The sequence below is a fragment of the Diadema antillarum genome, unplaced genomic scaffold, assembly GCF_040938485.1.
Source record: "Diadema antillarum isolate AM-2024a unplaced genomic scaffold, OU_Dant_1.0 scf00000000, whole genome shotgun sequence".
Taxonomy (NCBI): Eukaryota; Metazoa; Echinodermata; class Echinoidea; order Diadematoida; family Diadematidae; genus Diadema; species Diadema antillarum.
In genome coordinates this window covers 965,520-980,842 of record NW_027270889.1, presented here as the reverse complement: position 1 = coordinate 980,842, position 15,323 = coordinate 965,520, and the positions used below count along the sequence as shown (strand labels likewise).

The 15,323-nt window shown below is 39.7% G+C and overlaps 1 protein-coding gene across 1 annotated transcript in view; it reads right to left on the bottom strand.

Annotated features, from left to right (window-relative positions):
* Window positions 1-1,188: 1,188 nt before the first annotated feature.
* Window positions 1,189-15,323, bottom strand: part of LOC139712402 (G-protein coupled receptor 54-like) — a 49,697-nt gene continuing 35,562 nt past the window's right edge. Inside the window, exons 2-3 of the mRNA XM_071624553.1 lie at window positions 6,780-6,915; window positions 1,189-4,189 (exon numbers count right to left, since the gene is read on the bottom strand). Of these exons, the coding sequence (XP_071480654.1) occupies window positions 3,597-4,189; window positions 6,780-6,915 (729 nt within the window). The 3' untranslated portion in view covers window positions 1,189-3,596. The remainder of the gene's footprint in view (window positions 4,190-6,779; window positions 6,916-15,323) is intronic.

Here is a 15,323-nt window from a genome sequence, read left to right as displayed (position 1 = left end):
ATATATATATATATATATATATATATATATATACATATTTGTGTGTGTGTGTGTGTTAATGTGTATATACACAGTTATATATATATATATATATATATATATATATATATATATATATATCTTTGTGTTTGCGTGCGTGTGCGACAATTTTCACTTCATGTACGTAAACCGTACGCAGTACACATAAACTGGAAAAATGGCTACAAAATAGAAAACACAGCATTGAGTTCTTGAAACTCAAATCAAGTTTTATTTCGTCTTGCAAACTCAGTGTTTTGACATTTACAGATCATAGATAATTACACAAACGTACATACAAGAATGGACAGTAGACTTGAATATATACAGCATGAATGTGGATTTTGAACGCAGGTAATTCAGAGGGAAACATAACTTGTACTTAATTTTATATCACTCTCGTCCATTCCCACAAAATAAGAAAATAGTAAATACACTTCTAACGCGTTGATGTGGCCGATATTCAAGAATAAAATATGGGTAAATTCACAGGCTATGAAAATGAGCAATGAGAATTCCCCTTACCAATTTGCTTACCTGCTGCCCATACCTTATTTGTTATCTGTATAAAGTTTGGAGGGAGAGAGAGAGAGAGAGAGGGGGGGGGGGGGCAAAAGAGAGGGGTCAAAATGTATAACACTGCACAGTGGCGGATCCAGGGAGGACCGCAACCGGCGCACGCCCCCCCCCCTTTATTTTTGTTGAAACAAAAGAAATAAAAAGAAAAAATGGGGGAGGGGTGCGTGCGCCCCCCTTCAATTTTGTAAACGCGCTCCCTCTTTACGGAATTCCTGGATACGCCCCTGCCGCAGGCTTTCAGCAACTTTGTATCTTTTATTCATATTTTTTCTTCTTTTCCTTGGCTCAGGATGTATGCTTCAAAGATCATGGCAAGTTCCGCATTTCATTCATTTTGCGCTTGCCCTTGCGATGTTAATGAAATCATATCGTTATGGTACACAAACTCAGCATCACGGAACTTGTTCACGAGTGAATGCCTACATATTGCACAAAGTCATGCCATTCGTGTCGCCATATCCCCTTGTATCACATTACGTAATTTATTTTTATGAAACATTTAATATATACATTGCTAGAATTATAAAAAGAAGTAATAAACAAAACAGACGATGACAAAGTCTTTTTAAAAAAAAATTATATTTCCTTTGATTACCTCCAGTGGAATGGTTTTTCTTTCTTCAGTGAATGATAGATACATATATCTGAAATATGTGTGTAAGTACATATCTACTCCTGATTATCTTTATTCTCTTCTGTGCTGGATACGAGTTAACTCAAATGTGGCAACGACACTTTTTCTTCTGCGAGATTAATGTAGCGACAAAAACAACAAACAAACAAACAAACAAATGACATCCACAATAGTTGCGAAAACAATACGAATGACGATAAAGGAAAAAATAGGAGGAAACTAGAAAAACAATGTGCATCAATACATGTCTCCGTTTTATGCTATCTACCATCTACCCTTTGCACTCCCCACGTCTTGGATAGCTGTCTTATTCAACCTTGCACCTTGTGCTGTTTCCTTGCATGCAAATCTTTGCCATTTCCGTGAAGCCGATTATGCTATAGGTTTAAGCTATTATGTCTTTAACCATCAATATCAACACTCATTGATATTTATCTCTTAATGGACACTATATTGATCCGTCGATAGAGTGCACAACACCCGCCTCACGGAAGGAAGTTTGCTACACAGCTGTGTCAATACTGTCGGCATTCGAGTGCATAAAATAATACGGTTTACAAACACGATGCCTAATGGTGCCTGTCTTTTTACTTATAGAAAGGCTCCCATTTTGTCATGCATCCGAATTGTAACCATGCGACTACTCGAACATTACGGCTTCCTTGCACAGGAGCCTTCTGCCCATCGAGATGTGTACTCTCTACGCGTGACAGCGCATACACGTTGTCAGAGAATTTCCCGTCTCGGGGGCTGCAGGGTTTGCAATTTAAACGTACCTGTCGTGCATCGTGTCACACTTGTCGGCGAAGAGGGTTGCTGCATCGTCTCCTTCGCGCTATTCGAAATTAGCAGCCGCATGAAAGAAAAAAAAAGAAGGAAAAAAAAACGGGAAAAAAATTTCCACTTACAAAGTCAGACATCTTATAATGCTCTCTGTTCGAGGAATCTGTATGTGCATGCATGTCATACATGTGTGCGTGTGCGTGTAATTGCGTGTAGTCTGCTGGCTGCTGGTGAGTGATTTTACGACACTTGTCTTAAAATATCAAGGGAAATGATTCTTTAGTTGACGCACACGTTGCATCATGCATCTCTTTATAAACAACGATACAGATCGATGTGGAAGTGCAAGGTTTGGTCAACCAAGAAGAGGGTACGGTGATAGGTGCAGAAGATACAAATTTCTTGCTGTGAGCGAGAGAACAGCTGCAACATCTCCCGCTTTCTCGTCATAACTCCGGAAACAACAAAGCATTTTGGTTACAAATCTTTGCCAGTTCATGTAAGAGACTCGGAAATTGCATGACATCAGAAAGAAAAACAACCGTACGGAAATGTCAAGACTTGTACCTCTCCGCTTCTTCACAAATTCACACGAGCCTATAGAAACAGGATGGTATTTTCACTTGTCCTTCACAGTGACCTTCTCCGAAAACGTGGCTGTTCTGGTGCCACTTAATAAGAAATGTTGAACTCTCATGTCTCGTTCTTTTGTCTGTTTGCACAAGGATTAGGGACTGCGGGGCTTCAGTTCCAAGCAAAGAGAAAGGAGAATCCTCCGAAAGCCTCTCCCACGTCCTTGGTGTATTGTATCTTTTCACATAATGTAGGCAAGCATATTCATGACAAAACATTCAGACGTACAACAAACAAACGTTTCCCAATCTCTTTATTTTTCTCTGTGTCCCTTTCCATTTTCTTCCTCTTTTTTTTTCCGTGTCCGAGGGGAATCTTTCCACTCTGGGACAATTCCAGGGCCAGTTCTGTGGAGCACAAGAGAGGTTGGCCATCGTGTCACGATTTGTCAGCAACACGGTCCTAAACCAAAGTTCAGGTACGAGCGAGTCAAACTTTTTTTTTTTTTTTTGTACACGCACTTCATTGGTTCAGGCTCGGCTGGAGTCCTCTTTATCGCCCTACTGCCAACCGGAGAGTCCACGGGCCAAATGTGGCAGCCTGGCACTCTAGAGTACCTGGTCCAGGTCCTACCGTGATGCACTCGATCTTGGTTCGAATCGTTGCTCTTTTTTGCATCAACAGGTGGCATCCTGTTTGCCTCCCAACTCCATTGCACTTACTGTCTTGCAACAGAAAGATCACACAATGTTGGGTACGAAGGAAAGTACAGAGAGGCACGTTCTGACGTCATCTGACACAGGAATGATGTTCATAGTGCATCCGCGATCGATGATCGATGGAACAGCAACCAACAACGTGTCCATCTCCATACATTCGGACTATCTTAAGCCGTGCCAAGGTTCAGCGGCGCCTAGCGGCTAGTTAGTCTTCATACCTCGTCTCCATCTTCCCCTCCATCACAAGCATCGTCCACAGCAGAACCGTGCCCGAAACACAATTTTATTAGTCACAAGGACGAGTCGTCTTTTGACGGATTTGCTGAGATCCTCTCCGATTTCGTTTCCATGCTGATGCTCATGGTGTGTCCCTCCCTTGAATAGTGTCCGCAAGCAGCCCCAAAGACCGTCTTGAAATATTTCTTGAAACTTGTCGTGGTAAATGCGTAGACAAAGGGATTGATACATGAGTTCGCGTACGCCAACGTCAGAAAGAAAATTTTCAGCCACGTGGCTGCGATGTGGTCCCTAAGGAGAAAATCTCTTGCAGCAATGTCTAGTATGTTGAAGATGTGTATCGGTGCCCAGCACAGCGCGAACAAAATCACGACGATGAACACCATCCGGGTAATTTTCTTCTTCCTCCGCAGAGCGCGCGCGTGCGCCTGAGCGCTCTCTGTACCACCCGATGTCTTCTGCCATACTTGTAGGAGAATCTGCACGTAGCAAGCCATGATAATTGCGAGCGGAATAACGTAGAGCTCGAAAGCCGAAAACACAGTGTACATGCCCCCGCCATCTTTCCACTCGCACGACGTAATGTTGATCTCATTGATGTAGATTTTGGTGAAAATAGCTTGTGGAAGATGGACAAGGAAGGAGCCTGCGAAAAACACAAAGACAAAGACAAATTATAAACAAACATACAAGCAAAACAAATTAGAGCTATTCAAAAACCTATTACATGTCAATCTAGGCTGGGGCATAATTAATGTCATCATCGTACCGTTCACCGTTTGAGCAAAGGCAAGACTGTCTGCACTAATGTGTGAATGTTTGATGAAATTGACTTTTTTTCACTGATGATGTGATTGAGAAGAAAAGGGAATTAAATTTGCCCCCTTTTTGAAATGGCAACTAATTTGTTAATTCAATTTACTAATTAGTAGACAAATTGATGACTGTATTAATTTATTTCGCAATATTGTACATAAAAAGAGTTTGTTGAAGACATAGCTACGTATCTATCTTAAAACCTTCACAGGGATTTCTCCGTCTGGTTTGAAAAGGCAATGACACATGAGTCCTATAAGTAAATAATTCTCTCATGACCATGTTTGAATATGAAAGAAAGTGATATGACTATCAAGTGTGCCGTGCACTAAGACAGACTATAGGACTTAAAGGTCGTCATTTCAAGGTTTGTGCAATGAGATTAAAAAAAAAATCAAACTTTCTTTTACTCTGATTATTGAAATGATATGAAATTAGATCTAGGTTGGGAAAAGACGGCATCTATGTTGCTCGCGTCGAGAATTTAGATGTATTTGGACTGTATGAGATCAATTACAATGGGATGGTTCATTTTGATTCTGGCCGCAACAGGTACTGTTGGGAAAAATCAGCGCACTATTCTAAAAATAAAAAGAAAAGAAAAAAAAGGGGGGATTGATCATCACTAAGCAAGACAATCGCCACACCCTAGCGACAATCCCGTTAGATAACCGCATGAGTTTATGAGAGAATATGTTGTTTGTTACCTCACGGGTTTATTATTATCCCGGTCATTCTGAAATATCAAAAGAGAAATACGTCGCTTGATTTGTAGTCAAACAAGCGTCTTGCAACTTGCTTTCTCGTAACAGAGATTTCGAGCCGTCTCTTTTGGGTTTCCATTTCCTATATAATCGCGTCAATGTTGTTTGCAACCATATCATGTTTCATATAAATATCGCTTTCAACTGTGCGCGAATAAACATGCGCAAAACAAAACCAACCAAATTGAAGAGTCAACAATGAGCTGACATAATTCCTTCGGTTCTTGATAATGCAGTGTGCGTTAGATAGTCACAAAAATTAATGGACTATCTATAAACAGACGTACACGATTACACACACTATATTCCTTGTTGATATCATAAACAAGAGTAATCATGTTTTGTGATTCATGTGATTCGTCACTTTGACGTGATGATTTAAGAGTCTAGATATTTGCAGATTATTTCACTACACTTACACATGGCTCGACACTAACTTTTTTGTTTGGTGGCCCGATGGGGCCACCAAAATCCTAAATTTCAAATTTTTGGTGGCCCGAGAGAAAAATTTGGTGTCCCGAAAAAAACAATAAAAAACATTAAAAGTCCTTTGCTTTAATGAGTCAAATATTTAAGTTTTATGATAGTAAGAATTAGAAGTTGGACATATCTACTCATAAATAAAATATCAACAAACTTGCAACACTCACTCTCAGGCACTCATTCAGTCCTTTTCATCCATCCTTTAAACGAATTTAACTGCTAATTTCCGGCGCAAAAAGTTACGAATTTATTGACATAATTTTCAAAGAATTTTGGTGGCCCGAGGCGGGCCACCAAATTTGCCCTTTTTTGAAATTTGGTGGCCCGACTTTCATTTTTGGTGGCCCCGGGCCACCGGGCCACCGTTAGTGTCGAGCCCTGACTTACATATATGTATATATATATATATATATATATATAATATATATATATATATATATATATATATATACATACATACATACATATTATACGAGGAGTCTGAATGCAGAAACAGGTAATCGTCACTTTCATTTATTTTTTTCTTTAAGGTCACCATCAATAGAGACAACAGAATTCTTTCCGATGATACTCTAAAAAAAAAAAAACCTTTCAAGATGTTGCTGAAATTATCGTATAAATTTGTATATTAAATTATTTGTTTTCACAACACTAGATTTCAAATATCTCAAATTTATGAAAATAATTTGTAACTATTTTTGCATCTAAATTCTTTCTACATATCATATATTCATATACATACATACATTATATATATATATATATATACATTCATATACATATTATATACATATTGTATACATTCTATACACATATATCATATAATATATATATATATATATATATATATATATATATATATAAGAGATAAAGAGAGAGAAACCAAGAGAGAGGGGAGAGGGAGAGAGAGCCCCGCATTGTTTCTATAGACAGGGAGGGGTTGGGAGATAAGCTTTTCTCCTTTTAAAATGGTACCAGATATTTTACTTTTAATTTGTTACCAAATATCAAATGAATTTCTCTTTAATAGGAAAATTACCTATTATCTTGATATTTTCGACATTTTTTACTACAAAAGATAACGCAATGTATGTATGATGAATATTAATGAGTGTGTGTTTTTGTGTGTATGATTATCATAAATGAAACATTAAATATAGGAGAGAAACCTACATGCCCATATCGTGACATTGATGACGATTGCCCTGAAGGTGGTTCTAGTGTTCCTCGACTTCACAGCGTGGACGATCAGGTAGTAGCGATCTATCGTCATGGCGGTCAGGGTGAGACATGTGGCTTGAACGGAGGCCTATGAACGAGAATATATGCAGAGAGAGAGAGAGAGAGAGAGATGTCAAGATAGATATACACCATAATTAACATGTCTATATTTAACACATACGCGCAGTGAAGGAATAATAATCATACGTGATATCAAACAGTATGGTCGCTCTGTGGCTTGTGCTTGTTGCGTGATGCCAACACCTTGAATCTTTAAAGGTGACTCTCTATCGAGTCAGTCTAAAATAACAAGAACAACAGCAACAACAGGAGAGGTGAAGTTATGTTTGAACAGTTCTGCAATGACATATGCCCGATTCGATGAATATGATCAGGTATCATCTTTTCCTTGTGAAATTGCTGTTGTTTAGACAGGCAGTATAGTCCAATCATTTTTAAAAAGATGCGGTTGTTTGTTTTGTTGTTTTTTCTCCTTCTCTAGTGAGTTGTTCTCTCTGCAAAAGCGTTATTTGCAATATATCAGTTTCATAGTCAGGTTGTAGCATTGTAAGATAAGTCTGCACTTTCTTTTCTTTTTTTATTCTTAATGAACACTGCTTATAATGATGATGTTTAGTGACATATCACTACGTTATGAGTGGTGCATGTATTCCAAGGCTGCTTTTTAGTGGATCTCTCTTTTTCATCCTTTTTGGCCGACCTTTCAAAGTCTGCATTGATGTTCTTAGTTTTCCAATTTGTTGTACATTCCATATCTTATCATACTTTACGATTCATATTCATTATGTATTTTCTTTTTCAAACTGATCAAATAATGTGATGGTGTAATGCATACTTTAAAAATTGTACTCTTTCTTGGATGTCGGATGGAAAATAAATGAAATTGAATTGAACTGAACTGAACTGAATTGTTTAATCCATTATCACATGTTTCTAGAAAGCATGACTTAAAGTATTTAACCTAATAAGTCGACATCGCTATTAGGGCAAGTGATACGAAAACAGAATACCAGAAACATTCGACTTAACTGACGAAGGAGAATTTGGCTTTAAGAGCACCATATCGTGCGTTACATGATGTCGCATTCAATTCGGGTGCGTAGGAAATGCGCGCAGACGGTTAGCGGGAATGCTAATTGATTCCATCAATTTCCCACGCGCCACATTCAGAATACATCGCTTTTCAACGCGCCTATCGAGATACGCCCTGGGGAGCAGAATTCCCAGTGAAACATACATTTGAGTATTGACCGTTATGTAAGTGTCCGGTAAGTGCCATTGCCGACCCCTCAGAAGTAAAAGAAAAAAAGATAATCAATCGTCTGGCATACGGAATAAGCAGTGGGGGGGGGGGGGGGAAGGGTCGTATTCACAGTTGTTCTGAGCTTGAAGAAAGAAACAAAACTGCAAGCCAGGGAAACTCAACACTTTCATCGTAGTGTCACTAGTCACGTGGTCATCATGACGTAAAGGTTTCATATTGCCCTTCCTCAATTGCTGAAATGAATTATTATCATCCCTGTCGTCCTTTCTCTCCCTCTATTTCTCTCGTTCTCTTTCTCCTCCGACACCAAACTAAAAGTTGTATCAATTACGACAGCTATCATTGACTCATGTTCACCACATCAGCTTAGATTCGCAAAAATTGCAATTTTATCTTGCTGTGATGTGCACCATTGGGTCGTGTTGATGGTGACGCTAGAAAGAGAGACATTTATCAATTTTCCTCGTTCGACCCAAGAACCCAATTTCCGAATCGCAACGCTGCCCGCTCAGATTTCGCGAAACGCATGAAAAAAAAAAAAGATGCCGCATGGAAGATTCCGGCTGCTTTAAAGTGAGGAGGAGAAGAAGCCGCGTCCCCTAGAGCGTATGTTTTCCCGTCTTTCCCGGCTATTAATCTGAGAGGAAATAGCGTGCATCGAGTAAGATTGAAAAGTCCCGCTCTGCTGATGCTAAATGACGGATCGGCCGAAATGTGCGCGAGAGGTATTGATGGGTTACATTGCGGGGAGTGGCAGGCTTTCTCAGGGAAGTCATAATTGCCCGTCTTCCAGGCAAGCACTGAGAAATCGGCTCCTTGTACGAGTACCTCAATAGCGTTGTACAAAGATTGTGAATCTCAGTGTGGTTGTGCCTATCAAAATGACTAGAAGGAAAATGCACAGTTTCCTGTTGCTTTTATATATATTTTAATCTCCCATTTTGGTTGCGCATGTTTTGCATATCTTGTTTTACAGCTGCTCACTACTTATGATGCTCTGAGTTTGAGAGTGGTAATTACCTCAGCAGTCTTACTCGATCGATGCCGACATGTAGAAACTTTGCAGTCAAGTGCATTTAGGCAACTCTGTCGTTAATTGCGGAAATGTTGTGGTTGAGCGGAGTGTTATTTTATTTCCTCACAGAGGGCTCTCTTTCACAGTCCACCTGTAAAGAAAGTGTGTCTTCCAACCCTTGAGGTTCATGAAACTGTCTCCTTTTTTTTTCTTTAAATGCATGAAGTTCATGTGATCACATGACTGTTTCTAAGTGAAACATCATCTAAGCGTGAGCTCATTGACCCAGTTGTCAGCTTGCAGCTGCCAGGAAAGGCCCGAAGTGAAAGTAATATGCTGCCAACCGGCACTGCATTTTGGCGCCAAAACTAAGGAGGTCTTTGAAAGGGTCCACGCCTCGATCACTGGACCAGACACACCCTCTCTCCCTCCTCTCCAACCACCATCCACCATCCTTCATCTCGTATAAGAATAATAACTTATTATATAATCTAAAGAGACTCTTTCCTCTTTTACTAGAAGCACATTCCCTCGAGATGACATGTTTTCATTGAGGTATGTATGACGTGTTGGGGAACATTAACTGATGTGTCTACAACATTTATCCGAAACACATCACTTTGTGCCTACATTCTGTTTTGTTTCCCTTTGAAATGTATTACAACTTTGCTCCAATGATTTCCAGATGTTTATGACTTGTTTTATGGTTGTTAGGAAAGAAGAGCTAGTAATTTTTGTTATGTTGTCGTGGGTGCCTTAATAAAGATGAAATTTTGATGTATCCGCAGGGGTGCGGTAACCAGTTTGTTCACCACAACTGTCTCTGATGACTCCTAGCCCCTCAGACCGCTGCTGTGGTGACGTGAAATTCCACCTGCTTTATTACAAAAACTTCACTTTACATGACACTTCCTGATACAAAACATTTGGCTCCGATCAAGGTGAATGCCGTAGGTGGCAACGGAGCGTGAAGGGAGGCGGCGGTACTTCCGTCCAAAGCCACAAAATTCCGTGGTGCGAATGAAGACATTTTCTTCGCGCTTTTACCTTTGCATAATAAGCTTGCTAAAAATGGCACTTCCGTTCAAATGAAAAAAACACGCCAAAAACATTAATGTATAACTGCGTTTGCACAAAAAGAAAAGAAAAGTGTGTAAGTACACTGTGTACATCCTGTATAAGATTTACAGGCGTTTCCCACTGCTTTCCCTTTCAATACCTGTCTCTACCTTTCATAAGTTAAATACGCACTGGAGATCAGAGCTATAGTAATAGGCTGTCATTTCATATTTTTGGCGTAAAACGCTATCGCTGAAAACAGTATGAAGTACAAGGCCAACATCAAAAGATTAAACAACAGAAAACAAGTAATAGGCAAGACAACACTCCATCTCAACTCCCCATCTCCCGCCCCACAAATATTGGGGAGGGGTGGGGGCTGTGGTGCAGCTTTTTTTGAGCATATCACCTCTCTATGTATTTCCCGTAGGTTTTCAAGGCAACGATATGTGCACAGATGATATGCGAGTGGGCCACGTGGTTGAAGAGCGAGATGGGGCGAGGGAGGGCGTGCGAGGGGCGCTGCGGGAGGGATGTACGTATCAGCACGCAGGTGAATTCGGCTTCTTCTCGCAGACGCTGTAAGTTAAGCCCTCTCATACCAGAGGCGACCACGATGTGTCAATGGTTGCTTATAGTAGAGGCTCTGGAAGGGTTAAGGCAAAACTACCTGCCGAGAAATGACCAACAAACACGCAAAGATTGCTGATATCCATGTAGTTACATTTTCCCTCTCCTAACAAACCATTTTGGACAAGATAAGTTTATTCGTCTTTTGACAAAATCTACCAATCTTGATATGTGCACATTTAGGAGCAAACTTTAATTCCATCTCCAGTGTAATCCGATTTTGACAGAAATAAATGTAAACCCCTCTATCCAATGATTAAAAAAGTTTGAGAGAGAGAGAAAAAGAAATGTGTAATACGAGACTGTTAGCTAACAAGAATACCGTCTTTAACAGTTAACATCCCTTCGGCTGTCGAAGCGAGCATTAAAAGGCGTGATGAAAGAAATTATTTAATCTCATGCCGCCGGGGAGAGGGCGAAGAAAAAAAAGACATGTATCTAGAACTCTCACTTATGTATTATTCATGAAAATTTAGAAGAGCAGAGCTGATACACGACACGTTCCAAACGAATAACTCGGCTATGAGAAAATATACGAGCACTGTCAATTGGGGTGGTATACGAACACCCAACTGTCTCCAGCTATTTGAGCTTTTTGTGGGTGTTAAAGTGAAATGATGTGAATGAACAAATGCAATGACCTTCTTGTCTCCTAAAACAGCTAGTATTGGATTTTGGAGATGGTGGCGCTTTGTTTCTGCACAAGAACGATGCGCTCATCTCACTCAGCGCGACCATGGCATAACGTGCTATAAGCAACATGGCAAAATCACCCCCCCCCCCCCTTTCCATGATGTACCCTCTGTGATGAAAATGTTTGAGTCGTCATCCCTCTCACACCGTAGGAAATGACCTATAGACAATGGGACCTTCGTTATCGACTTGCAAATCGTTTACGACATCCTTTCCGGCCTTCCCGCCTGGACAAATTGATTTTTCAAGCAATCATAAAGGCTTACGGAATCAAACATAAAGACAAGCAGTAATAAATGTTGTCATCATGCAGGCGCGGGATAATGACGTGTATCCGATTTTTTTTCCCACACACTGTATTTTCTTTCTTTTTTATCACCTCGTACACAGAGGCCCCTTTGCGCTAGGGAGTTCACACATATGGTACCTCGGCGGACTCAAGACAGTAACTATATTGTGATTTGTGTCTCTGGCATTTCGATGATATACATCGCCTTTCTAACGAAAGCGGTATATTATTCTGTGCATGTGTTACGGTCATAATTGGTTCACACCGACTTCCGACCTTATGACGGGTAGGATGGGTCGTATATCCGGAACGTCGTGTCTCGAATCGCAACATCGAGTTTAGCCTGTCCAGGAGTGAAGGATTACCAAGCTTTGCTAATCAATGATGCAAGCAACAAGACGGTTTACGCGTCAGTGCAAACGAGTTTCTTGCTAAATGTCAAGAAATGCTAACCATCTCTGATTAAATTTTTGAGCCTAAAGAGGAAACATTCCATCATGTTTGAAGGAAAAAGGGGTATAACATGACCATTCTTGAATTTGAATTAAGAAAGGACACACGTAAACATCTTAACATTTTTGTAGGCTCTTGGAAACATTTGTTATTAAATTTGTATAATATAATATTATAGACTTTGAGATCTTCGAAAGAAGTTCATAACCGGACATTAACATCAATATACAACTACATGAGATTGTGATAGCTCCGCCTTATCACCGGCTGCAGAAAATGTGTTGTTGTTGTTGATGTTTATTTTTTTCGTTGCCCGCTTTTTGCTTTCCTTTAGGGCACCAATTCGAAAACGGAAGGTGCACCCCCTTTACCTTGAGAAGTGCGAAACACTCCGGGGCCTATGTTTCCATCTAATTTGGCGGGATATTTTGGAAATCCTCCGGGGTATTTGCGATAGGACATCGTTTGGGACGACGATTCGGTGGATATGAAATACAATAAAAACGCAAGTACGTGGGCGGGCGATATCATTCGTTTCACATGAGGAAATCCTACACTTTCACAACACATTGGGGGAAGGAGGAGCATTTTTTCAAACTCCGATGGATAGCTTGTTATGAATAAAAACAATGGGACGAATGACACTTCTTTAGAAGGGGAAAAAAACCCAACAACCTTCCTCTCTTCATCAATGCATCGGGATTCAAATCGCAGAGGTGAAAAAATTCTATTCTGGGTGGCAGATATTACACATTATAAGATAGATGGGGATAGGAAGGAAGAGGGAAAGGGGGGGGGGGGGAGTTGGAGAGGAAGTGCGCACTCACAGTGTGATTGTTGTTGCGAATGTTTTGTGAAAAAACAACAACAAAGGAAGGGAGCCCTATTGGAGATGATTTGCCCCGGCGATTACGGAAATCAACTCGAACAATATTTATCACTGCACGATTCCCCGTCATTGTTCAATGTGATTTTGATAAACAGAGCCAAATCAAAGAAACAATGGCGAATAAAGGCCTCGGTACACCGGGCACGGGAACGGTCCGGTTTTTTGCTATGGTTCGCCAAAAGGAACATGTCTGGTTCTTGAATTTGTTACAAAATATATCTTCAACCGGTGATTTTGTTGGTCTTGATTTTGACATAAGAATAAGGTTTGGGGTGATGCTGTACAGAATTATTCATTTGTTTTGCATGTTTTCTTTTTTAAACAGAACCAGACATCGTTTCATTAAATGAAACGATGAAAATTTTTGGCGCACCAGAGCCAGTGATAAAAAAAAATAATAAATCGGACCGTTGCCGTTACCGTGCTCGGTGTGCCGAGGCCTAAAAGCCATCAAAATCAGACAGTTGAAAGTAAACGAAATGAACTGAGCAATATGAAAGATATCTGATGAATGATTAGTCCGCGGAAATTTAATTAAACACTTATTGTCTGCAGCATCCTTCATCTTCCTGCCATAGTTTGCCTGTTTTATCTTTTTCTCTCCCTCTTTTGGTGTATTTTAGAATGTATAATCACAAGTGGAAACCCAGTCGTAGAAAGGCCAATATCGTCTTCTTCTTTTCCCTCGTGATCCAATGCAATGTTATGTTCTCACTTTTGTTCTTTGGGTTTTGGTAAGAATTTGGAAATAAAGGAAATAAGATGAAATGATATAAAATGGAAGTTATGATATTGAGGTCGATAAGTGATTTGTGAGATGGTGACAATGAGCATCTCCTCGACGTATTCGCGGGATATTTTATATGTGCGCCTGTTACAAAGTCATCATGAAACAGTGTGAAATTCTATAACCTCCCTGTTACAAATGTGCATTAGTACGATTTTGGTAATACATGTACCTGCTACCATGTCGTTTTTCTGATCTCTGTTTCTTTTGTGTCTGTGCGTGCGTGCATGCGTGTGTGTGCGTGTAAGTGTGTGTATGTGTGTGTGCGCGCGTGTGTGTGTTTGAGTGCGTGTTTGTATGTGATTATAAATTTTAACAACAAAAACAGCACCCATAAGGTATCTCATAAAGGACACATTGCTTAATCAGCCTGTCATAATTATCAAAGATCCTGGAGGCGGATTTTGGTTACGTACGGGTCTTACATCTCATTGCAAAACAATAGAATTTCCCTCTTCATGATCCACAGGCTATCATGTATATCAAACTTCGAGATCCGCAAAACAAAACATTACAAAGATATACGTAAGGTAGTAGTAGCTACAGGGAAAATATCTCTAGGACAATTTCAGACAAGTTGTAAGTTAGTCTGAAAAGGAAGGAGCAAAATATTGTGAGCACAAGAATGAAAATTTCATCAAAATTTGAATAATTTGAACAATTACGCAGCACCCGCTGCATGCTAATCGAATTGGAACTAGCACTTGCTGTCTAGCGGAGCGCGATGGTTTAGTGGATAAGACAATATTGTCCGGTTATTAGAAGGTCATAGGTTCGACTCCTTTTTGAGTATGTATGCCCATGATTTCTTTTGTTATAGCTACTTCTAAAACGTTGATCACTTCCGTGCTTATTTACCTCGATATAGGGCAATTTGTCAAGCAGTTCCAAGGTTGGGAGAGTTATGAAAATAGGAAGTTTCGCTTTTGCAAACCAGTTCTGGAATAGCCGATATGAATATATGAATATGAAGTAATTGATAATGTTATCACCACACAATTTTCAAATTTTTGTGTACTAAAAAATGATGACGAAAATCCAATATTATTGCTACATTTATTGTGCAAAACAGAATGTTACTCTTAGTAGAATAACTTCAACTAATATTAATAGTCGCTCAAATATATTAGGAGATGAGACTGGAGCATCTAAAAAAAACCCCGAAATTTCTAGATTTTCTGTACAATTTATATGTGGCAAATTCCTTGGCGATGACCTAATTAACTTTCTCATTTGCATATTCATATCTACCGTTTCAGAAGTGTTTTGTGACATTTTAGCTAAAATTTACAATTTTCGTAGCTTCCTTATCAAGCTTATATAATTCTATTCGAGTTGATCAAATTTTCGCTGTTAACTTATGCTTAAAAAATCCCACTCGTTCTCGTTAGACTAA